The following is a 25,639-nucleotide window of genomic DNA, read 5'->3' on the forward strand; positions in this document are numbered from 1 at the left end:
TCCATTCCTTGTCTTTTTCGTATGGCAAAGTGAAAAAATGGTCAGCGTCTCGGACAGACCCGTTGAGGATTGGTATGCGGGGAGTGGTACGGGCCGCGTATACCGGTTATGATGCCGTGCATCCACAGAGCCACAACCAGACTACCTCACTCGTGCATCATAGATTCGTAGTAAGCCCTCAGCCCCAAAAGGTAACTCATTTGATGCAGTCAGCAAAACCCCGGACACAGTCAGCGAAGTCTTGACCTGAAACGGACATACGGATAAGCCCTCGTTCGGCCACTTTACAAAAAGGCACCGAGAAGGCGTGTTTGGATCAGACGATGTCCCACCCGTGGAGGATTCTGAGCCCCGATGAACGTAGGGCTTGGCATCCTTCGATCCACACTTGGAATACGACACGTTCTTCAATTCAATCTGGAAACCAAAGAACCTTCAAAATGCTACGTATGCATCCACATATCCATGCACGCGTCACGGTTAGATCCGACTACTGTCGGGCCTAAAGACTCTCCAGCGGCACAAAGCCACGAGCGTCCTATGCATGGGGAATAGTCATTGCCCTTGATACTTGGAAAATGCTTCGCGAAATCTTGTACGCCTTCACTGGCTTAGCCCTGTTGGCTTATGCCGCAGATTTCTATTACAACGCTGGAGATGATCCAAATGAGCCGGTCCGGATACGTGCGAGATTTCCCCTTATCGGACATGTCCTGGGATTGATGAATCAAGGGCCAACCTATTACAGAAAGACAAGGTGCGTTGACTCACTTGGAGTTGCGATGAAGTATCAAGGGCACCTGATAATCGAATATCCGACAGCAATTCAACCGAAGCCGAGATCTATACCCTGGGATGTTTCAACTTCAAGGTATACATCAGTGCGTCCAGCCGGCTTCTACCATTCATCCAGAAGCAATCAAGAGCTCTGTCTTTCCGACCTTTCCTCCAGCTCGTTGCGCGAAAGTATGGTGATGCTTCTCCTGCGACTTACGAGATTTTCGGAGGCAGTCTGCCCGATGACCTAAGCCAGTCGGTGAAAATGAGCTTGGCTCCAGGCCGCCATCTTGATGAACTGAGCCTTCGAATGGGCAAGAGAGTCTTAATAGACATCGATGAATTGCTTTCAGCTAAGGCAGCAGTACCGTTGTTGTCTTGGGCTAGACATGCTGTTGTGCAAGCAACAAGTTGTGCCGTCTATGGAGAGAAGCACCCTTTTCTCGACCAGGACATAGAGAACTCTTATTGGTACTTCCCACCCTCTCTGATAGTCTCAAATACAATATCGATGCTAACTATATGTTTAAGGAAATGGATGACATATCTTACTGCACACTTGGTTGGCTGGCTCGATGTGACGAAGAAAGGTTATGCGGCAAGAGAAAAGGTGTTTCAGTCATACATCAGGTACTGCAAAACGCTCCCCCAGGAGAGCTCTCATCTTATGAAAGAGCATCAACGCGTTCTGGGAGAGGCCGGGGTATCTAGTACGGACAAGGCTAAGCAAGCCGCCATCTTCACCATTGCCTCCTTCAGTAACTCAGCGCCGACTTTGTATTGGACCTTGTGGGAACTCTTCTCACGACAAGAAATTCTCGAAGAGGTCAGAGCAGAGCTTACAGAACACGCAGTTGTCGAGTCGGAAGACAGAGACTTCGTGCTTGACGCCGCCGCCCTCAAGTCTCAGTGCCCCCTCCTCCTCTCGGTGTTTCAAGAAACTCAGAGAACTCGCCACGTCAATCCCAGTTTTCGCAAAGTCTTGACAGACACGCTTTTGGACGACAAATACCTCTTGAAGGAGGGTAATTACCTCCAAGTACCCGGAAATGTCATCCACAACGAAACTGGCATTTGGGGCCCGACAGCTTTGCAATTCGACCCATATCGCTTCATACCCAAGAAGGGAGGCGAGCGAGATGTTTCGACTGCCAGCGGCTTTGTCCCATGGGGTGCTGCGCCGTACCTATGTCCGGCGAGACAATTTGCCGCAACCGAGATTCTCATCATAGCTGCGCTGCTTGCCATGAGGGCCGATTTATCACCTATGAATGGATCTTGGGACAAGAATCCAGCTGTCAATTATGCGGATCTTGCTACCCTTTCGCCGCCTATAAAGGATGTCGGCATGCGTGTACGAGTTCGAGAAGGGTGGGCTGGCAAATGGACAGTGCAGATGGGCGAGAGTCGAAGCCGCGTGCCTCTCGCCTCCGGGTAGTCGTAATACTCCTTTCGAAGGCTTAGATAGTTCCCAGCGTCAATGTAAAAAGTACTTCGACCCTGTTGCATAACATGAATTGAAACTTTCGAGTACGTGAAACTCAAAACTACAAGCAATTTCTTTCCTTGGCCAAACATTCCGTCAGTCATCAATAGAGTTTCGGCATCTTTTAGCAATATATCATTTGAAAGAACGCAAAGAGTTCTAGTTGTGGATCATTCGTTACAATTGTCTTTCGGATCTTTTAATCAGATGGCAGATTTCTGTCGAATCAACAAGGTCCGCTTTTTTGAACTCATGGTCATTTATTTCGTGATTTGTAGTAAAATGGCTATTCCTCAGCCGGCAGGTCAACTACCATCGCGTATTGCTGTGAAAGCCTCACAATGTATGAGTAAACAAGACTCAGTTGAAACCAAATCCCACGGACGCATAACACGCGGTGGTCTACATCTAGCTACAAAACTCTAGTTGCCTTTGTTCTTCTTGACAAACTCACACATGCAAGGATGTGCCATCTTCAAGTTCAACTCAATGCGGATCTGCTGCTCCGGCTGGCCAGGTGGAATCCGGATTTCTTGATACTCCTGGCAAATTCTCGCCAGAATGTACTCCATCTGTTGCTGTCCAAACTTCTGACCTAAGCAGTGACGAGGGCCACTTTCAATCATCAATGTTAGCTTGACTATGTCTTGAGAATTGTTGTCTGAGGGAAGTTTGAAGACTTACTGGTTGTACGGAATAAAGTGCCAGCGGTTGATGTTGGCACCCTCCCATCGCTCAGGTCGGAACTCGAGCGCATCCTCGCCGTAAATGTCTTTGCGGCGTTGAAGGCCACCAAGAGAATAGACTGTGATGGTACTTGGGTGAGCTACTTCATCTCCAGAGCTTTTCTTACATAGTGCCACTTACTGATGGTTGTGTCTTTGGGAACTGCGACAGGGTCTTTTCCACTCTTTCCACCACCGATCGGCAACGTGGCGTCCTTCAGGGCCATCCGAACATTCATGCCAACTTGTCATGGTTAATCATCGGACACTCAATGGACTACTCAAGTACTACTCACGAGGGTGATACAATCTGAAGGTCTCGTTGATGACATGTCGGATGTAAGTCATCTCTTTGAGATCAGATGCAGAAGGTGGCTTATCGCCAGATCTGACAAGAGGAATTAGTCTCTCTCGTAGTTGATCCGGTACAGATTGATGGACTTACACTTGCGTAACCTCGGCCTGCATTTTCTTCATGACGTTTGGGTATTTGCCCATCAGGAAGATAGCCCAGGCGATAAGAATTGCTGAGGGGTCCTGGAATACTCAGTCAGAAGTCAAGGGCTTCACAGTGTCCGACTGAATTGATCTACCTTTCCACCAAGCATGATGGTCATCATGGAGTCTTTGATATCCTGCAACCTCCGTGAGAATAATTTCCTTCGCCCTTGAATGATGCTTACTTACCTTAACACTCTTCTTCTGGCTCACAAGATCGTCTAACATGTTGTAATCTTCAGGCAACTTCTTCGACAAGTCTCTCGCATAGGCGCGATCGACAATGCCCGAGGTGTAGCCATTCAATTCCTTCAAAGCCTTAGGAGCCAGGTACTTGTCCTTGACGTAGTAAGCATTCTTGCCGAACAGCATGCGCGCCGTGTTGATGGGGTGGAGAGTCTCCATGGGATCTCTGAAAGGATGGTGTCCAGTAAGGGAGTTAGCAGACTCTCCAAAGAACACCTCAGAGACTACGTCGAGTTGGTAACGGTCGGCAACATCGTAGACTTCAATGGGCTTGCCGACGTCGAAACGTTTGAAGAGTTGCTGAGCATGCTTCTCGGTGATCTCAAGATCATCCGAGCGCATCTTCATAACCTGAAGAGTCAAAATCGTTAAGATCAGAATTATGATGTGGCAAAATGCGACTAAGGGAGTGCACTTACATGCCCCTTGATGCGCTCTTTGCTGTTGTGCCAGTCTTCTCCGTCCACTGTAACCCCACATTAGCATACCAAATTCACAAGATTTGATTAGTTTCAGCAACTTACCAACGAAGATCTGTGTCTCTCCGAGCATATCTCCCCAGATACGTTTGGTGACTTCGCCTCTTCCGAAGCTGGACCACTATTCCACGTTGTCAGTGGTCGTGCATCCAACAAACCCCCATCCCTAGAATTCCAGCCTAGATAAATCACCAAGCCTACCTCTGTTGACATGATCGCCTTGATATTGGCGGGCTCATCAGTGAAGATAAGGCCTGTGCCGAACATACGCATCTCGACAGTACGGCCAGGTACGGCCTCAAGCCAGCTGTTGACAAGCTCGAAGAAGGTGAACTTGAAGAATCTGTACAAGGAGTACACAGCCAAGTCGATCCCTGTGCATCAAGTTGTGAGCTTTGAATGAATTCTCTGCAGGTGTGAGTACATACCAAAAGGCGCCTTGAAGGGAACCAAAGGAGGCGGGGAGCCGAAATCGCGAAGCCTCTTGTCGCGACGCGACTTCGCTCCCCAGTCGAAGACGTAGATGCTTGCGATGAGAAGAGTAGAGTACGCCGCCCAGTTCCAGCTCTTTGTCATTTCCTGTGTCAACTTGGACGACGCAAGCGAGTTGAGGTTGGACTTGATGGCATCAGGGATGTACGGACTGATCACGCTGACGACATTGCCGGCGAAATCAGTCAAGTTGCTGGCCAAAGTCGTGGGCAAGCCCGCCGAGGGAATTGGGGAGGCCATGATTGCTTAGAGTTCCTGATGCTCCTCTGTCGTAGCAATGACAGACGAAGCCTTGGAAAATGGCAATATAAACAGCGCTTCTTCGGACTCTGCCCCTTGGATCAGATATATCATCTGAATCAGTACTCGAGGCAGTTCAGTCAAATTGGGACTTTGTTGGAGGTGGGATGTGGGGGTCGACGCGCAGCGAGTTAGCAGCGTCGCAAATGGGATGACTTGGAAGCCTGGACGAGACCGAGATCATGAGAGCCTAGAACGGGATGGTCTCAGAATCCTTCATGACACTTCATGCAGGGCTCTCGCCAACTGTGGGCCGTCGTCTTACTCTCACAAGCTTCCCGCCGTAGGGTTCCGGAAACATCAGCTCGCTTACCGGATGGAATTGGCCGAGTCTGGAGCAGCAGAAGGAGTGGGGTTTGACATCCTTCTCGGATCGTTCTACAAGTAGACTCGGATCCGGCTTCGGGAACTTGTAAGCGCTGGGGGCCGTCCCCATCCGCCGGGCCCACTTCGGTTCGGAGCCCGGATTCGGAGGGTTCTTCGGAGGCTTACCTACTTGTATCCGAACAGGGGATGATATGCAGACCCAATCCTTCGGGAAACCGACGCATCAGCTTTGGAGATATCTGGAAGCCTGTCAAGGACCCTGCATAGAAGGGCTGAGTTGAAGATACCATGGTACACGCGCAGGACTATCGCAATAAAAGAGGGCAGTATGTAGACGATGGTTTTTGAGGTCAGTAGATGGTAAAATTGAACTACAAAGTCGCAAAAATGGCCAAAGGGACGACAATCTCAGCTCTTGTTCAATCTCCCAATGGCGGAGGCCCGCCGCTGGTCTCGCGAGACCGGCCCATGCCGCAAATCAGAGAGCCCCACGATGTCCTCGTCAAGGTTTCTGCTGTTGCGTTGAACCCAACTGACTACAAGATGCCAGACTACCATCCCGTACCCAATGCCATTATGGGCTGTGACTTCATGGGCACCATCGTCGCGGCTGGCCCTGGAGTCGACAGCACATGTGTCGGGATGCGAGTTTGTGGTCCCATGCACGGCTCAAATCCTGGCAACCCAGACTCTGGAGCGTTTGCTGAATACCTTATCCAAGATAGACGCCTTCTTGTTCGGGTGCCAGACTCATGGAGTGACCTAGAAGGGGCAGCTCTTGGAGGAGTCGGATGGGCGACTGTGGCACTAGCTATGGAGGACTCCCTTCTTTTGACAGGCACTCCATCAAAACCTGCTCCCTTGCGGTCTGACGGGACTCGCGTACCTGTTTTGGTATATGGTGGTGCCACAGCCACCGGCACTATGGCTTGCCAATTGCTATCGAGGTACGTGCGATTGGAGTCCTGGTGGACAAAAATTCGAACAAGTACCTAGACTAACGTTCCACCGCAGTGCTGGCTACGACCCCATCGCAACCTGCTCCCCAGCTTCCGCGGCTCTTGTGAAGAAGTATGGGGCGGCTTCCACAACACCTTACTCTTCGCCGACATGCGGTGAGACAATTCGCGATGCAACAAATGGCTCCATCCGAGCTGCGATCGATTGCATCACCACACCAGAATCGGTGAAATGTTGCTTCACAGCTCTAGGTCGCGCTGGAGCGAGGTATGCATCCCTCGAACATGCTCCCGATGAGTGGAGAACGAGAAAAGCAGTCAAAATGGATATGCCAATGACATATGTGGTCATGGGCCGCGAGGTCAAGCTTGATGGAGTTTACCACCGTGATGCGGACCAGTCCAAATTTGACCTGGGAGCCAGGTGGGCGCTTGAAGTTCAGACTTTGGTAGACGAGGGACGTCTGAAATGCCACCCGGCACGTGAAGTTCCCGGTGGTTGGCAAGGAGTGATTCAAGGTCTTGAGATGTTGAAGTCAGGCCAGGTTAGGGGGCAGAAGCTTGTAGTAAAGGTGGGAAGTGCCTAAGAGCAATATCTCCGATAGTTGTACGCAACATACATGTAGTAAATACACAACAACCATAGTAAACCAGTCCACTGTCTACATAAATTCAAATGATGGTCTATAGTTTCTTTTGCCAATGGAACCTTGACTACAGATAACTACTTGTAAACGGGTCACTATCTTCCGTACGGGACCTCAGCTTCACCAGATCTGACATCTGGTTTGCTGGAGTGATTCAGTTCTTCGAGGAAGGAAAGTTCGACATAGGAGCAAATTTACGTTCAGGGTTTCCTCACCACATTATGTGATACGATTCCTGGGGGCGTCTCTGTTGACGGCCTGAGAGGAATCTCCCAAACACAATCCATCGCACTTCGTGACGTATATCGAGTCTCGTCCTTGTGAAGGACCTAAGTAGTTTCCGGTTATTTATAGGCCTTGTCCGAATGGGGCGCCAAGACCTGTCAGCTTCGGCTCAATTCCTTCAGCCCTATTCGGTGGCTTTCTTGTTCGGTCATGTACATTCGGTGCATTCCCCACCATTACTACAATAACACCAAATAATTACTGCTGACCGTTGGCTTATGGCATCTCTAGAGCTGCCTTAGCTAGGCTTGATCACATCATATAATCGACTGCATCATGTTCACATGCCTGTCCCCTGGAATCTTCATGTTGGACAGGAGGAGTATCGTCATCTAGTAGCCAGGGCCCCAGGAAACTCTCAAGTTTTCTTCTCCTCACTATTTTCACTTCATACTTTCGATCAACTCAACTTCATATCATCCGCGAGGATGGCAACAGAAGCGGCCGGGGCCACCGGGCCGGCTTCCACAAACGGCGCATCGGAGAAGCTCGCTCAGCCCGCGACGGCTTCCGGTGTGAACTTTCCGTGGAGCAACAAAGATGGCATTTGGCGTCGTCAATTGGGCTCTATGGAGTCTTTCTACCAGAGCTTGGCGTCTCCCGAAGGCTATCCGGTCCACTGGATGATCGGCTGCAGCGTGACACTTCAGAACCAAGACGAGAGCATTGACAAGGAAGGCTCGATCCGCAGAGCTTGGAAGATCGTAGCGAAGGACTTTCCCTGCGCTGGTGCTGTTGTGGATTCAGCTTCACGTGAGATCGTAGTTGGCGAAGATGCCATCACAGATGAATGGCTGCAAAAGAGCTTCCTAGTTCACGACGGAACAACCGCCGATGAACTCTTCTCTGCGTTCAAGAGCCAATTCCACATCACGCTCCATTATGTTCGAGACTCCAACCAACTTCTACTCCAGTCACCTCACACTCTTATTGACGGGCGAGGAATGTTGTACTTGTATCACGCCCTGTTCACGACACTGGCAGCTCTGCCAGATGACAACTCTCAGACGCATCACGAGACATCTGGAGCACCAAACCTTTCTAAGCCGTACGACGACTGGTTGGGGGTCTCGGCTACACCATCAGAGAAGAACTTTGCCGATGCGCAGTCCATCTTCCAGCGTGTTTTGCAACAAGAGAAACCTATTCGACTACCTGGAGTTGACTTCACAACTACCCCGCAAAGACCAGTCCATAGAGACCTCGAGGTAGACGAGGAGACATCCTCTACAATCATCAGTGCGTGCAAGGAAAAGGGGGTCAGCGTTACTTCAGCTTGGCACGCTGCACTTGCTTTGACAACGCAGGTGAGTTCATGTTTGCTGCTTGCTACTCCTTGGTAGTCGATGAATGCTGAAATTCCATGCTTGCAGAAACTCCAGTCGGAAGCTGGTGAAGACGGTTCATCCTACGTTCAGTTCACCACCATTGACCTGCGTCGCCATTTCCCCTCCTCTTTCGTCCCGTACAAGCACTCGATCGGGTCGCTTCAAACCGCCTTGCCTCTCGCAGCGGACCTCAGCAAGGACAGCACTTTTGATGCTCTCAGCAAGTCCCTACACCAGCAGTACAAGGCGCCTTTTGCTTTCGCCGACAATGATTTTGGGTACCTGACCCCTTACATGGCGATGTCGCGACAGATCCTTGAGAGCGGCGGCGTGCTACCGAGCAGCACGCCGTCTTTGTCCAGCATGGGAGTTGTTGACGATTATCTGCAACGCCAGTATGGAGCTTGGGAGGTGTCCAACTTTTGGGTGAGCTCCACGATGATGACTGGTGATTTCCAGATGTATTTGTGGACTTTCCGGGGGAAGCTCACCTTTAGTGTGTGCTACAATGAGGCATTTTACAGCGTGGAGAAGGTCGATCGTGTCCTGGGAAGTACTAGGGATGAACTACTTCGTGGGTTGACTCAGCTATAGGTCGCTAGGCGATGCGCCCAGAGCGGGCGCTAGAATAAAGCCTGGGAATGCTCATTCCGCCTGGGCTAGGCCCTGTAGCCCCTAAGATAACGCCTGAATGGGATTGAGCTACCTTATGATGTTGATGTTTCGACATGAAGTCTGTGCATTGACATGATGTCGTTGTCTGATACGTGGAAAACCTGACAAGCCTTATGTTACTGCCCATCGATAGGTACGATGCCCCCTTAATCACAGCGCCATTGTATCTTACTTGATACATGTGTTTACGTGGTAGTTCATGGCCTCTTGTGCACAACGGTAATGGAGGCTTGCGTGCCGGCGGGAGATTGGCGATGTTCGGATGCCAGCGTTTTACGCATCTAGATGCATCAATCGTGTGTTAAAACCACATGGCCAAGTTTGGGCATGGAGTTTGCAGAGAGGTTCTTGAGTCTTTCTGTATTTCGCTACCAGGTCATTCAAGAGAGTGTATTTCCACAATCTGCAATTTGGGCATTCCCTATGTCCTGAATTGTTGCAATCACAACCAATCCTACCTTATCCTGTCCAAGGAACTTCATCATTCGTCGCAAGTTAGTACGCAAGGGAAACACGAGGCCGCAACGCTACAAAGGCTAGCTCAAATCGAGATCCGTCACCAATCAAACATAATATGCTCTACTTCCGAGGATTTCTCCGTCGAATCCAGAGTAGGCAATGGCTCAATGTCAATAAAGACAAAGACCTCCTCTCCAGGGAGCGATTCTACAACGCAATGTCGAATGAAGTCTACAAGATGTCGCTTCAGAGCATCGAATTCGTCTTCTCTTCCACAGGGAATTATCTGATCCGCATGAGTGTCTCGAGCTTCCAGTCGAATAAGGAGGTACTTGAGCTCGGATCGCTCAAACTCCAGAGGAAGCTCATTTTCTAGTTCGGCCAGCGTCTTGGTCCGGAAGCTTCCTCTGGGCTTCCAGATGCAGCTCCGGCGAGTCGGGTAACGAGTGATGATGCGATATACGAATTTGACTCGCGCTTGACGCAACGGTGCGGTCTGAGGTGAGCCGTCATTTTCAATTGGCTCTACAGCCATTGTCTGTGAACGTCTCATGTCCGCCAAGAAAGAGACTGTCTTCTTGTGTTCCACAATAGGGCTCGTTGGGCACGAGGTGTCAACTGACGCTGATGCTTCGGTGCTGCTGATAACCTCATCTTGCTGAATTGAACGCGTATCAGTTTCGACGTACAGTTGCTTGGTCGCTTCATCAATGAATGCGTCAACAGAATCTTCTCTGTCTTCGACATCCTCCGCATTGGCTTCCCCCATGTGTAGATCCGACTCCGCTTGGCCACCAGTGACAGAGCCGCCAGGAACTTCTAGGTGGGCTCCAGATGACATGGCGCCGGCGTCCATCTCCGGAGGGGAGTCCTTATCCATTGCCTGCAAGGCCTCAGACAGTCGTTCGCCTGTTAGAATCCCATCGCGTTGAGGCGCATTGCGCTTGCGCGGCGACGTCAGACTTGTTTGGGGATCGACCGCAGCCTCATCTCGCTTCTTCTTCGATGTCTGATGGAGAGACTGCATAGTGTCAACCCTCGGACGCTTGGGAGGAGGCTCGGAAGGGTTCATTTCAGCATAGGGCGCCAATTGACGATCTTCCATAGGGCCAGTCGAGGAAATGAGGTTGAAGGGATCGTTCTATCAAATATCCCGTATTAGAATCACACTACGTGACAATTCTACATGACGAATTTCGCTTACGGAATTATTCTCGACTTCTTGGCCATGACCTTCGGGTTCGCGCTGGAAGTCTGTGGCAACCCCCCTTTGCAATTGCAATAGTCCTTGAACCTCTTCCGAGGTAGAGTCTAATTCGTATGGGTCGACAATTTTTGAAGTAGCAGCCGCCTTATCTGTCTTGGCCGAGCTACGCCATCAAATTTAAGGAGAATACTCTCAGTATGTGCGGGATGCCGATCACTCACCTTGAGGTGGAAGGCATTTCAACCGCACTAGAGTTCTCGAGTGACTCCTCAATCTCATCTACATCGATGGGGTTCTCGTGACATACTCTCCCATCAAGAGTGCGTGTGTGGACGTTGCCCGTCTTCACCTTGTTCTTTCTGTATTTGCCATTGCGGTGCTGCTGCAGGTTCATTCTCCAAAAGAGCTGCTTCAGGATTCGCTTGATTCTATGAGACATGAACTTATCAGCCAATTTTCTTTCTTAAAGAGACAGTATTGCCGTTATTAATTACTTCGTGCCATGACGGGAATACTTGAGCTTCTTAACACTGCCTTGGGCATGTTCATCCGGCCAAAGTCGAGCTCCGTTTCCGTCACGGTCGAGAAATTCATGGGCCATCTCCTCAAGAGCACTTTGATGCTCTGGAGACTTCCACTCGTACATCGCACTGCCTTCATAGCCTTGTCTGGTTTTAAAGGTCTTGCGGAAAGCCCGGACGCTGTCTTGGAATAATTTTGACTGACAATTCGACGGGTCAGAGTCGCCATATCCGAGCTGATGCCGCAGAGCAGAGACGGATGGAATGGACGTTGGATTGATGGAAGACGACATGGCTACCAAGTGAAGAAAACACTTGGTAATGACAAGCAAAAAGCTCAAGTAGAGAGTCGTTCCAACATAAGATACAGAACACGAGCTGAGAGCATGGGTCAATTCAGTAAGACCACATGTTCCGCCAGCTGCAGCGCTGCTTTCTCTCTTGACGGAATGAAGGGGGAACTGCCCCCCATTATATACTTCTCAAGGCGACAGGGGTGTGGGGCTTGTGACTCGGGGCTCGCTCGATCCTTGATTCTGCCTGACCACTCTGCTTCAGCGATTAGGCAGAAGGGTGGTAGGAGTGACAGAGCTGAGACGCTGGCGATGGAAGGGTTGAAGGGAATGAGCCAGTAGCAAAGAATGAGATTTTGAAGAAGATAGATGGGCTGAAGATTGTGAAAAGGGTGAAATGGATGAAGTTGGCGGAACGTATGACACGGTTTCAAACGGGGTAAAGTGTAGTGGAATATGTTGAACTTGGTATAAATGCGTGCAAAACTTAGAGAGACGAAATCAAAATGCAATAGTAGAAAATGATACAAGAGCTAAGAAAATTGAAACGTGTGCTGCTCGAAAGTGGGCTGTTCGGCTAAGAGAATGTGGCGGTGGTTCTTGTGATATGTGCAAAATAGGTCTGAATAAGTGTGAAAGTTGAGAAGACTGGGAAAGGTGAAAGTGGTAATCAAAAAAAGGTAAAAGTGGCTGTAGAGCCAAAAGTGATAGAAGGGCCAGATAGAACAGAAAGATCGAGAATGGTGAAGTGTTTAAAAAGACTCAAGGAGTGAAACAATTGAACTGAGGGAAACGGCCACAACAGTTTGAAAGAGTACAATTGTGGGAAAGCAGTAAAGATGGCGGGATGGGCATTACGGCTGGAATGAGCACAAGAACTGGAAACAGTGAAACGTGCGAGGTAGGTAAGATGTGTGAAAGTGCCAATGGAGTAAAATTGGCTGACAGTTGAACGGAGTAAAACAATCAAGATAGAGTGAAACGAGTGAAATATGCGAAATGAGTGAAATTCCTGAAATGTTGCCAACAGTCGAGCAAGTGAATTGGCGGGTTTCAAGTGACCAGAATGAAGTGTGCGCAAAGGTTGGAATAGATCGGGTGACGGCCATAGAGAAAAGGAGTGAAAAAGGTATAATGATTCAGAGGAGCAGAACGAGAGGAACGGAACGAAAAGTGTTAGTATCCCTATTACAGGGTAGTTAGTTCGAACCGTAGTTAACGAAGAGATTAATTAAACTATATAAATATCTACATAGTAAGTATAAAAAGGAGGTTCTAACCGTAGGTTAAGCTAGCTATAATAATCGTAAATAGGGCCCCTAATTAGTCCCTACGTAGTTAGCTATATACTATAATTAAATTAAATTTCTAATTTAATACTAACTTTCTGTTTTTTTTATTAATTTAACTACTATAATTAGAAATATAATTCGACCTCGGGCCTATTTACTAAGTTATTTGTTTTTCCCCCTTTTTTCTACTCTTTTTATATAACCTATCCCTTTATTTATATAATAACTTTTCCGTTATTTATAAATTACTTTAATCCCTTATTTAATATTATTTTTATAAAAGCGTTTACGAAGTTATTTTTATTATTAATCTAACGGATCTCGAGTATTTTGCGCTTTTTATATAATTATTTAAGGGCTATAATATCGATTATAAGCCTCTTTTCTTTTATTATTCCTAATTTAATAAAGTATTCGTATAATAAGTAAGAATTAATATAAATAACCGTTAGAATAAATAGAAGGCTAATTTAATTAGTAATCTTTTTTAGTATTATTAAAATTATATAAGAGAGGTTAACGCCGTTAATTATATTATAAACCTCTAACGCTAATATATTTCTTATTATTTACTTATTTTTAATTAACGAGTAGTAGATTATATTATTATATATAACAAATTCGTTCTCGCTTATACTCTCGTTAGCTAAAATAATAATATATTTTAATTACGAAATAAGGTCGTTATTATTTATAAATAACTTATTAATGAAAATATAAAACTTACTAATTATAAGGTTAATTAAGTAATAAACGAGACCTCGATCGAGATTCGTTTATTACTACTTAAGCCGCTTATTAAGTACCTCGACGTCTCGTTTAATTAAATCTATAGCCTATACTATTTTAATATAATTAAAAGTTACTTTAGGCTAATAAATACTCGTAATATATACCCCTTACACAAGCTTAGCCTTATATTATTTTTTAATATTAATTATATTTAAATCGATGAGGTTAATTCTTTTACCCTACCTTTTTTATTAAAAAATAATAGTTTCCTTTTTAATTATAAAAATCTTATCGTTAAATACTAGGGGGGTATTTATTATAAGGACCTCTTTTAGCTTCGCTACGAAGCCCGCTTTTTAAAGCTCTTTATTCTCTTTTTTTTTAAAGTTAATATTAAATAGGCTTAATATATTATCGGTCTATATTTTAACGATCCTAAATTAGTTACTTTCGTATTTTATAATTAATAAGTACGGGTTATATATAAAAATAACTATTAATAGTTAATTAATATAAAAATTATAATAAGTAGCTTATTAATAAGTACCCGATTTTATAAGCCTATATAGTAACTTAAGCACTTTAATAATCGTGCTTTTTAAGTACTTACTAACTATTTCCTTTAGTAAATAGGCTAGGATTTCTTTTATAAGCCCTATAGCTAATTAGGTATAGGCTTAGGTAATATCACGGCTCTAAATCTCGTATCCCTTTTTCTATAATAATATTATTAATATTATTATTAATCGTTAGCTATAGCGCTATATAGTAGGTAATTATATAAGTAGCGTTACTTTTTTAACGTTATTATACTTTTAAATTACGTATTTAAACTTTTCGTACGGCTAGGGTATTCTTTTCTTTTTAATTTTACGAACTATTTATAATTTAAATATATAGAAGTTTATATATCTTTTTAAGTTATATAAAATAAATCGATAGACCCCTCGATTATAAAAAGTATTTATTTTAATAAGATCTAATCCCTTATACGGCTTTTTAATAGTTATAATTACGCCTTCTTTACGTAGTTTAACTACTAACTCGAAATCGGCTTTCTTTTTTATTATATAAAAAGTATTAATTACCTCGTTACTAATAATAAATTATTATATTAGGGCTTATTATCGTAGTCTTTTATAACGTCTTACCGGTAGTATTAGTACCCTTTTAATAATTTCCTTTTCCTTATTATTTATTAATATTACTATAATAATTTTATTAAAGATAATTTCCTATGCCTTTACCGCGGGTTATATAGTTTCCCTTAGCTCTTTTTCTTTTTATAAATTAAAAATTATTTTATTAAGATCTATATAGTACGGTCTAACTACCGTAATTAATACTTTGAATAGCTAGTTACGATCTCTTATAACTATATAAGAGCGCTCGTTAATAGAAATTAATTTATATAGCCTAGCCTATTATTAAGTAATTTCGTACTATACTCGTATATTTAAATTTAGTAATATATCTAAATTATCCCCTATATCGGGCCTATTGCGCGTAATAATTACCTTGTTAACTTACTTTTTTATATTTACTTTATATAATACCTATATTATTTTTTTAATTACTCAGGCTTATTAGCTTATACTTAATAACGGTAGCGAGGCTAAGGTCGTTCTTAAATATATTCTAAATATTAATAGCGTTAATATAAGTCCGTTAGGCCCTATAGTATTATTATAATATTTAAGTACTATTTAGAAGTATTCGTTATTAATAGAATCCGGATTTTCCTTTTTAATAATTCTAAATACCCTTTTTAATTATTAATATACTCTTTTTACCTTTTTAATACTATAGTGCGCTTTAACGGGTACGATTTTTAGTTATATACCGTAAGCCGTCATATTATTCCTAAATTTTACTAACTTAAAGCTAGTACTAGCGTCGGTTTTAATACTATCTAGCGGTCCCTAATATATATTAATTTAGCTTTTTTATAAAGCTACTTATATTATTTTTATTTATAAATCCCGGAGGAATTGCCCTATTTAGAAGGATATAGCTACGTTAATTATATATAATACTAACTAACTATTTAAATAAAAAATATTAATAACGATTTCCTAGTTAAAGTTAAGCTTATTACGTAATTTAAACTTAAATCTATATAAGCTTTATATATTTACTTAGTATTAATAATATACTTTTATTAACTACTCTAGCGCCCCTATTTTAATATTATTATTACTTAATTACTTTAAAAGGTTATATAGCCTCGTAACTAACAAGTACCTAAATCTCTAATATAATTTTCTAAGCTCACTTTTTATTAAGTAATTAATTAACTTCGTATTATTAATAAGCTTTATAAACGCATACCCCTATTATTATTTAACTATTTTAAAATACTTATTACTAGAGATTCTATTCTTTATATTATTAAATATAATACTTAGTCGATTTATATTTTTTAAATATAAGAGAAATAGGGTATTAATAAGTAAAATATAAAAAGTTATTATTCCGAAGTACGTCTCTATTTTTATTATACTTAGGGCGACGATTTCCTTACTTAGGCTAAAACTAATTTTTATAATACCCGCTATTAACGTATTAAGCGTTATTAATACGATTTTTTATAGTACTTAGAATTACCCTTTTTCTCTAATTAACTATTATAATACCTTAGTATTTAAAATAATCTTATAAAAATCGTCTAGGCCGTACTTTTTATTTATATAGAATACTTATATAAGCTTAGTATTTAAGGGATTTAAGTAATATAAAAAGGACCCCTCTAGCTACCTCTAGATTTACTTAGTACTATATTCTTTTTTTTTAAATATTAAGAGAGATAACGTCTTCTCTTTAATCGTTAAAATAATAAACTTCGGCCCTATTAAATTCGCCCTTTTAACTACCTCTATATCCGTTATCTAAGGGACCTTTCTTTATTATTTATAAATAAAAGCCTATTTATTAAGCGCTTTTATTACCCTTTATTCGTTTAGCTTCGTATATTTTCTAAAGGCTAACGGAGTAAAAAAAGAGTAATTAATATCGTCGATTTTATTATAATTTAATTCGTTAATATAGGGGGTAAGATCTTCTTTATTTTCCGAATTTTTTATAGGGGGTATATACTTTAAGCCGCTATTTTAGCTACTATTACTAAGTTCTATACCCCTAGATTTACTCTTATATATAATAAGAAATTATTTAAACTAATAAGGGCTAGTTTTACTATTTACTACCCTCGACTTTTTATACTATTTATATAATTTAATATGCTCTTTTTTAGAATAGTTACTTAATGTAAGAGATTAGGCTATGAGCACTTAACCAGCGAGGCTACAATGTAGGTATGGGTGTATTGTAAGACTAAAGCTTGCAGAGTCCTTCGTAAGGGCTCTGCTTCCTAGAAAGTTCTTTCGTAATGAGATCCGTGCACCGGTCGCTGAGTCATCGGCGTCCTGTCGCCGGCCGCATCCCGAATCCATTACACTTAACTAATATTTATCCTTTTTATAAATATAGTATTACCTTTTTTATTACCCTATTTATAAATTAAATCTTTACCTATTTAACGAATCTAGGCCTCCTTATTAATAATTACTATATCTAGCCTCTTTTTTTTTTTATTATACGTTCGATTAACTTAATATTATTAATAAGGGCCGTTATATACTTAAAAATAGGTTTAGCGTAGTATTTTTATTTTAATATTAAAGCTAAATCTTAGCTTTAAATAAAGCGTCTCGTAGTTTTTAGGTACTTAGTATAGGGTTATTTTTATTTCTAGTATATATTAAACTACGGTATAAAAATATCCGACTTTTTACTTATTTATCCTCTTATTTAGCTAGGTTTTTATTAGCTTATTAATTCGATTAATAAGCTTTTTAAAAATCTCTACTTATAATTTACCCTTTATTATTTTAATTATAAATATAAAAAAAATTACTTATAGCTTAGATAAGAGCTTTAGGTTCTTATTATAAGTCTCGAAGTAGCTTCGGATTACGTTAATTATACTAAAAAAGTCATTTTAATCGAAATTATATACCGCTTTATAATAATAATTAAAGGTTTTACTTATAAATACGATATTAATTACCGAATAGTATTAGTATTCCCTAATTCCGACTTTTTTATAATAATTATAAAATATCGTTAGGGTTTTTTATAAAACCTTATACTTCCCCCTAGAGTATAATTTCTCTTTTAAGAAGATCTTTTTAAAGTTTATAAATTACTTCGTATTTATTATTAGATTTTTAATATTTATATACGATCCTTATGTCGCTACGTATTATTAATAACTTTAGGTCGTTTACTTCCTTTTTTATTAACTAATTAGTACCGAATTTCGTATTAATAATAATAATGAGTTATAAATTAAAATAAATAAAATTATTAATTATTATACTTTTAGTATTATATTTTGCCCCGGTATATCCTTTTATAATAATAAATTTCCGTTAGTAATTATAAAGAGGAAATGTAGGTCGTTTACCCTTTTTCTAAATTCGTTAAAGCGATTATACGCTCTATTAACCTAGGCTTAGTTTTATAATACGAATTCCTTTTTTATAATTATTATTATTAATATTTTATATAGCTCTCGTAATTATAATTACGCTAATAATACCCCTTACTTATAAAGGAATTTATTAATTACTTTTATAATTCTTAAGCTTACGCTTATAAACTATTTATTTAGTTAGTAACTAAGGTCGTTTACGATCTTATAAAATAGGGGTTATTTCTATAGCCCCTTTTTCTTATAAACCTTAGTTAAATAGATTAATATTACGTTAATTTACTCGCCGTTAAGCTAATTTATAATTCTATATATCTACGTCCCCTAATAATCCGGGTTAATATTTACTTATTTATAAAGGATTAGGATTTTATTTAGAATCGGGTTTCGTCCTCTTTTTTTTTACTTTAACTTACTAAGGATTATACTTTAGTTTATATTTATATTAATAATTACTAGCGTATTTAATTTTAATAAGAATATATTTAATCTGCGCGCTAGTTATAATAAATCTATACTTTTATTACTTAATAAATTTATTAAGGTTTAAGAGATTCCCGCTTCTTCTCGCTATCTCGCTACTACTCTTATTTTTATTATTTTTAATAATTACTATTACTTTTCTAAATTACTAACTATTATATTTATTAAAATCCTCCTTTTTATTTAATATAAAAAAGTAAGTTTTAGTAATTCCTTTTTATAATAATAATAATAGACGTTTATATTATTATAAGAAAATATAATAATTAATTTTATGATTTTTATTAGTTATTAATTTCTACTATCCTATATACTTCTAGCCTTTTAAGCCTTATACTCTCTATAATTTCTAAATAGCTTCTTTTTTTAACCTACTTTTTTTAAAGTAATATTTTATAAAAATAGTTAAAAATAAACGCTAAGCGGCTTATAAAGGAGCTATATAAGCTATTAAGAACTATATAAGCTATTAAGTATAATTAACGAAGTTAAGCCCTCTTTTTTATAAAATTATATATTTTAAGGACTTATTAAAAATACTTACTTATTATTTATATATAATAAAGTTAAATATTTTAAAGATCTTATTTTTTATAACCTCTCGGTACTCTATTTTATATTTTTTAAATAGTCTTTTTTATAGCTTAATTACGGTTAGGTAATTATTACTTATTAATAATCCCTCTTATTACTTAGTTAATTTCTTAAAATTAGTAATCTCGCGCTAGGAGCTAGTATAAAAAAAAGCCCTTAAGCGGCCCTCTAAAGGATTCTTTTTTTTTTTTTTAAATCCTCGTTTTTTTAGCCTTTTTTAAAATTAATAATAATTTTAGTAAGAGGTCGTAGGACTACTTTAGGGTAGCTACTTTCTTTTTAAATTAATTTTTAAAATCTATAATACTCTTAACTTAATATTATTAAAACTTCTAAATCCCCTCTTTCTTTATTAAACCGTTTTTTATATTATATTCTTAAATAATACTTAGAGGGTAATTAAAAAAGCTACGAAGAGGTCGTTTAAATTATAGGCTTAAGGTCGTATTTATAAGATCCTTATAATAATAAACTTTTTTATATACTATAGATCTCTTAGTTTAATAACTCCTATAGGGTTATTTTTATTATTAAATAAAAATATTTATATTTAGAAATCCCCTTTTTTAATTACGTAGTACTTTTTTATATTATATTATTAAGCTCGTTTATTATATTAATTAATTAAGTAAGTAGTCGTTATATAAATATTTTCTTTTATTAATTTAATTAGTTAATTTCTAATTATAGGCCGGCTATAAAAAAGTCGTTTAATAAAAAAGCTACTCGGGGTAACGGTAAAAGGCTAGTTACTTAAGTAGTTTTATTAATTAATATAGTTTAATATAATAAACGTCGATCTTTTATAAGTAGTAAAAGGCTACGATTACTTAATTCCGTATAGTATTCGAAAATCGCCTCCTTTTTTATCTATTTTTATAAAGTTAATTAGTACGAATCTCTTATTTTATATAATATTAAGAGGTCGTCTCTTTTATATAATAAGATACCTTACTAATTTATAATAATAGAATTTAATTACTAATTAATATTAATATCCTTATTATAGGGTAGTTAGTTCGAACCGTAGTTAATAAAGAAATTAATTAAACTATATAAATATTTACGTAGTAAGTATAAAAAGGAGGTTCTAACTATAAGTTGGGCTAGCTATAATAATCGTAAATAGGGCCCCTAATTGGCCCCTGCGCAGTCGGCTGTATGCCGCGGTTGAATTGGACTTCTAATTTAATAAAAAGGGTGAGAAAGGTCAAAAGTGTTTAAGATGTGCAAGCGACAAAATCACTAAGTCATAGGCATGTCTAACTCAGAGGAATAAGAAGTTTGCTCAGCGCGTAAAAACAAATAAAGTGGGCAGAATCGATAAGAGGATCGAAGTGAGAGACACAGAGCGAAGAGAATAAATTTGGTGCCATAATTAAAGTGATCAAAAGTGATGGGAAAATGAGATCTACAAAATCGGAAATTCTTATTACAGTTAAGCCACACCAAAAATTTGCCCAGCGCAATCTTTGAACGATCATGGGTGTTGGAAAAAAATGAATCGATGGAATTAAAAAAGTCATGTCAAAGTTGAGCCACACCAAAACCTCACTCGGCGCGTAACTTGCAGAAGACCAAACCAACCTTGGACTCAGCTGGCAAGGATCACTGCATCCATCACGTCAATCTTCAGAGTCATTGATAGGATGGAACCCAGTTCCGGTCAAGTTGGTCCGGCACTTGGTCGAGATATTTCTGTTGGTTGATGCGTATCTCGTGTTGGAACGGTCAGGTCGTAAGAGACCAAACTCGTTTTTGCGGCACAGTCGGTTCATGTCTGAGGCCTCCTGCGGTTAGGTTGCAATTACGGCCTGGAATGGATGAATGAGTCTATGAGTGGTATCGGCGGCCAGATTAGAGGCCTAGTACCCCTTAAATAAGGAAGGCGTTGAAGGATTGGGTTCGAAGCGAGGCGCAAGAGGGTTGTGCAAGGCATACATGTTATGAGTGTTGTTTGTACTAATTCACCTCATCTACACTTTTGCGTTGGGGAAAACTGTGACGATGTTACATGTACGAAGGACCATCACTGGCAGTCAAGATCTTCTCATTAGTACCGCAAAAGAAGATCCCATGTGAGCACCTAGCACTACTCGGAATCCCTCTTGCATCCCGACCCATGAATTAAGTGGCAGTAGCGTGGATTCTTAACGTTAGTACAAACGCCGGACACGGCTCGGGGCGAATTCGTCGAGACGGTCGGGATTTGTGGAGATATTGCGGATAGTTATTATGGGGATGTTCGGCATCGGTCTACAAGCAATCGGTGCACGTGCGGCCGCTCTTGGTGACTACTGCCAAGAAAGCGATTATTTCCAAATGGGCCACATACTTCCTGATCACGTTTCTAGTGGCACCAGTTATGTTTTAAGGATTTGTTTTTGTCTAAATGCAATGCTAGACTACCGAGATCCCAAACCGAACAGATAGGAAATAAATGCAAAAGGTAGTAGATAAACGCCAAGAACTCACAACGCTCGTGTCATATTTTTTGGGGTTGAGAACATCAAACCCGGTTGAGGAGCGAAACTCAACCCACCACGTGAGGGACACCCCTCTTCCACTTGAGTTCCTTACCGTGCTTACTCTTGTGGTGCCTCGACACATTGTCCCGCCTCCCCTGGTGTTCGCACCCCTGGTGCGGGCACTGGCGGATCTCGGAGCGCACGTTGTTCTTCTCGGCAACGTCCTTGTGGCGCGCCTGCATGTGCCGCTCTAGGTCTCGCACTTGAGCGAACTTGTGCTCGTGGCGGTGCTCGGCGCGGCAGATGGTGCAGACGAGGGCCTTGCGATGGACGCGCTGGTGCTGCTTCAGCTGAGCCTCCTTTGCAAAGGTCTTTGTGCAGCCGTCGGTGGTGCAGCTGTATGGGTGGGAGGAGCTGGAAGGGGCGCTTGCGCTGTCTGATCCGGGGGAGGAGAAAGTTGTGTCGAGGGGCGAGCCGTCGGTGCTTGCCGGGAACATGGAGAATGAGTCGGTTTCGGGGAAGAAGTCGAGGACAGGCTCGAAGGGGGAGGTGTTCGTGCTGCCCAAATAGGAGGAAACCTGGTCGCCAGAGAGGTAGCCAGAGGTAGAGAGGTCGGGCAGAGGGCTGTTAAAGTCAAAGAAGTTGGGGCCTAGGCTCTGCGCGACATCGAACTGGACGGCGGGGTCGTTGAAGATTTCCTGAGGAGAGTGGGTGGTTTGGTAAGTTGGTTCCATGGTGGAAGGGTCGAAGGTGGTCATGTCGTAGTCGCCCGTAGCGAGCATGTCCTGCTGCATGAGCATTGCCCAATCGTCGCCCTCGTCCGAAAGCTCAAAGAGCTCGGAGAAAGGCGAGTTTTGATACATGCTGTCGTTCATGGCATCGGGTGCAGCACGTACCGGCTGGGCCCCGTAGGGCCAGCCTGTGGTAGTGACCGCCATAACTGCGACTGAAGGGGGGAACCCGGGGTGGTGTGTAGTGTTCTCGCTTGGAAGTCTGCCAACGATATTCGTTGCAGCAGACAGGTCGTAGAACTCCGTTTCAGGAGTTGAAGGTTGCTGGTAGTAAGGGTCGTATTGGTAAAGGGTGGTTGACTCGGCGATTTGCTGAGCTAGCTGGTTTACGAATGGTTGCGTTTGTGTGAATTCTTGTGGACGGGCGCTATCAAGTTCAGATGGCCGATCGAGAAGTTTTACGACGTACTCAGGTCCTTGGCCAACCTGGGGGTAAGCGTTAGAGGCAAGTCGCGAGAGCAAGCGTAGACGCGCCGTCGGCGAGCTTACCGGTGCGAATAACCAACATCATCCTCGCAATATTAGACAGCAACAGACAACAACTGCATCACGCCGTTGAGTTTCCCAAAGGAGACCTGTCGGCATGTATCCGGAATGTCCAGATGTGCCGTTTGGCCGTCGTCTGGGGACACGGGGACTGGGGTAACGAAATCTAGGACGCAAATGTCCTCCATAGTTGCAAGGTCCGAAAGCCGGACGCTCGCCAATTTATCCCGGGAGGAGAGGGAACAAGAAGCAATCATGTCTTCGCGGCATTTACCACAAGCAATAGGTGCATGGCGGGACTAGGTTTGTGTGTTAGCCTCTCGTCATGAGAGAAGAGTCTTGTATTCAGTCGTTAACTAACCTTGCGAAGTAACAACTGCACAGGTAGGCGTCGGCGTTCTCTGAACGTCAACAAACGTGGTAGTGGAAATCCTCCATCGTCGGAGCTGCCTCCATCAAAAGGGGACTCCGTTTTCTCGAATTTGACTGGGTTTAGGGTGGAACGGTGCAGTTCCATCTCCGAAGCAAAGGCGTCTCCCATGTCGACCATAGTCGTGACCCGAGGATCAGGAGTCGCCCAAGCATCTAAGTCAAATTCGTCTGACATGCTGTAAAGGCATAGATAGCGATCAGGGTCGCCATCGAAATCGTGCGAGTCCCAGCGGTCTTGGACCGGTGGATCAGCGTAAGAAGCCATATTGGCTGCGGGGTGGATCGTTGATTCAACTAGAGCATCTCGCAGTAGTCGCAGGGGCGTGGGGTAAGCTTGGTAGCTTGAAAGCTTGTATCAATCGGCTGGGTTAGATGCGATCAATGGTAAGGTGGTAAGGGTAAGGTAAGAAGAGGTAGGTAGAGATTGAAGGTATTCGGAGCGGATGAGGAAGGAAGAGAGGTCCAGCAGTCGAAATGCGCGAGGGATGCCTGGGGATTTGAAGTCCTCAGTGACTCAGGCCCGCTTCTTCTGAGTGGTTGCCTGTGCCGAGTTCCCAAGGCGCAGCGATTTTGGCCTCAGTGGCCCGTGCGATGATCGTAAGCAGGGATACTCAATCTGCGAGACATGCAACGCCGATTAAATGTTAGAACTGCAGCATACATCACCACCCGATAGGCTTCACATGTGAGCTATAAATCTACTTGAAAATTCAGATAGCTTCTTACTGTTTTATATCGCAGCACGTCACATCATCAAAGATATCACACAGGTATATGGTGTCGCTAAATGAAAAGAACTTTGGTTCAGCATCGTAATGGTCAGCATCAATGTACCCATGCGGGTGCGACGGGGCTGAACGGTGGGCGGATTTCTCTGGGTGGATCCATTGGCTCGCTCGCTTCGAACAAAGCCCCACATGGCGCGAGAAAAGATACCGAGTGACTTGAGGCCGCCGCAACTTTCCCCGTCCATTTCATGCCAATCGCGCCGTTGCCCATTTCTCAACACTGAAAATCAGGGCACATATGATGCAACGTCTTCGGTGACCCTTCTTTTGGTCTCAATTCGTCGATAATTATTGGTCGCCTTACGTTGAGTCAATCGGGCAACATATCTTTGCTTTGACTGCCGTGATTTTGGCACCAATTGTCGCATCGTTGGCATCGTCGCAGCTAAAGGATAACGTCTCATCGCACGATGCCATCCATCCACGCCGACGACACCATAGCTCGTACACGTTCGCGAATACCACCGCGGCGCAGTACAACGATCTGATACGATGTTACGCTGACCCGTATTTCAATGCTTTGTTCAGACGCTCACGAAGTCTCCCCAGATCTAATAGTCTTACAATTAACCGCCAAGGCTGGTCTTGTTCAAGAAGCCAATTATCCCAGTCCGGGGAAATACGATAACTATTTCAATGCCATTCGGTCCGATGCCACACTGAATCTGGCGTTGTTGTGTCCCATTAACTGGTTTCCATCGCAAAAAATTATTTGGAGGCGCCGATTGAGTATTAATAGGACAGACAACATGGGCGAAGTGCGTCGACAGTCCAGCAACGTCACTGCGACTACCAGAAGCAACAGCGGCGGCAGGTACTAGCCCAAAGGAGACGGATTTGTTCCGCGGAGCAAAAGAGTTGCGTCGAGGGGGAATCGAACCCCCGGCTCCCCGACGCTGCTGGACGGCAACGGAGAATTTTACCACTAAACCATCGACGCTGATTAAGCTTGATCAGCTGGTGACCTTCACAGCGATTTTTCGCGCCTTGTTATCTGCCCGGTGCCGGATTGATCGCGGAAATCGCGTCTTCTCACGAAAGCCGCGAGCTTCGTGAGTGCGGACTGGAGAGGTGGTAGGGTGTTTTCGAGTGCGGTCGAGATAGACTCGGCAGCGGAGATGGGCCAAACTTTGTTTCGTCAAAGCTCAGCTTCCTTGCCTCCGATCTTGGCGGTTGAAGTGACCAAAGTCAATGATGACGTCTACACCGAGGAGTGGAGAAATTCCGGAGCGGTACCCGGGCGGCTGGAGAAACAGCCTAGCCCCGGATCCGGAGGCTGCTGCTCGACCGACGCCGACGGACGCATTGCCGACCTCTCACGTAATGAGGTTTCATCCGGAGATAGGAACTTGCGGCGCTCGGGGTCCTTCGGGC

At 42.6% G+C, this 25,639-nt stretch overlaps 6 protein-coding genes and 1 non-coding gene across 7 annotated transcripts; 3 read left to right on the plus strand and 4 right to left on the minus strand.

Moving 5' to 3' along the window:
- Positions 1-37: 37 nt before the first annotated feature.
- CLUP02_13360 (uncharacterized protein) lies at positions 38-2,215 on the plus strand (the record flags this gene model as incomplete). The annotated part of the gene is made up of 5 exons (XM_049292299.1): positions 38-97; positions 164-229; positions 365-447; positions 509-757; positions 823-2,215. The coding sequence occupies 5 exons, from the start codon at positions 38-40 to the stop codon at positions 2,213-2,215; spliced, it is 1,851 nt and encodes a 616-aa protein (XP_049149445.1).
- A 470-nt stretch (positions 2,216-2,685) lies between these two features.
- CLUP02_13361 (cytochrome P450) lies at positions 2,686-4,943 on the minus strand (the record flags this gene model as incomplete). The annotated part of the gene is made up of 11 exons (XM_049292300.1): positions 2,686-2,878; positions 2,948-3,068; positions 3,131-3,232; positions 3,285-3,376; positions 3,434-3,525; positions 3,582-3,623; positions 3,676-4,083; positions 4,152-4,198; positions 4,257-4,332; positions 4,413-4,585; positions 4,640-4,943. 11 exons carry the CDS (start codon positions 4,941-4,943, stop codon positions 2,686-2,688), a joined length of 1,650 nt encoding a protein of 549 aa, XP_049149446.1.
- Positions 4,944-5,717: 774 nt separating this feature from the next.
- CLUP02_13362 (uncharacterized protein) lies at positions 5,718-9,176 on the plus strand (the record flags this gene model as incomplete). Its single annotated transcript, XM_049292301.1, has 7 exons — positions 5,718-6,277; positions 6,345-6,861; positions 7,123-7,256; positions 7,315-7,382; positions 7,468-8,528; positions 8,595-9,092; positions 9,144-9,176. The coding sequence occupies 7 exons, from the start codon at positions 5,718-5,720 to the stop codon at positions 9,174-9,176; spliced, it is 2,871 nt and encodes a 956-aa protein (XP_049149447.1).
- Positions 9,177-9,780: 604 nt separating this feature from the next.
- Positions 9,781-11,704, minus strand: CLUP02_13363 (uncharacterized protein; the record flags this gene model as incomplete). The annotated part of the gene is made up of 4 exons (XM_049292302.1): positions 9,781-10,824; positions 10,888-11,053; positions 11,112-11,318; positions 11,385-11,704. The coding sequence occupies 4 exons, from the start codon at positions 11,702-11,704 to the stop codon at positions 9,781-9,783; spliced, it is 1,737 nt and encodes a 578-aa protein (XP_049149448.1).
- A 10,129-nt stretch (positions 11,705-21,833) lies between these two features.
- On the minus strand, positions 21,834-23,742 carry CLUP02_13364 (uncharacterized protein; the record flags this gene model as incomplete). The annotated part of the gene is made up of 4 exons (XM_049292303.1): positions 21,834-22,876; positions 22,969-22,985; positions 23,097-23,344; positions 23,407-23,742. The coding sequence occupies 4 exons, from the start codon at positions 23,740-23,742 to the stop codon at positions 21,834-21,836; spliced, it is 1,644 nt and encodes a 547-aa protein (XP_049149449.1).
- A 1,038-nt stretch (positions 23,743-24,780) lies between these two features.
- CLUP02_13365 (uncharacterized protein) lies at positions 24,781-25,086 on the plus strand (the record flags this gene model as incomplete). The annotated part of the gene is made up of 1 exon (XM_049292304.1): positions 24,781-25,086. The coding sequence occupies one exon, from the start codon at positions 24,781-24,783 to the stop codon at positions 25,084-25,086; it is 306 nt and encodes a 101-aa protein (XP_049149450.1).
- Positions 25,087-25,124: 38 nt separating this feature from the next.
- On the minus strand, positions 25,125-25,205 carry CLUP02_tRNA262. The gene has a single exon. It is a non-coding gene; the product is annotated as a tRNA-Gly (tRNA).
- Positions 25,206-25,639: the final 434 nt, after the last annotated feature.

The sequence above is a fragment of the Colletotrichum lupini genome, chromosome 7 (assembly GCF_023278565.1).
Source record: "Colletotrichum lupini chromosome 7, complete sequence".
Taxonomy (NCBI): Eukaryota; Fungi; Ascomycota; class Sordariomycetes; order Glomerellales; family Glomerellaceae; genus Colletotrichum; species Colletotrichum lupini.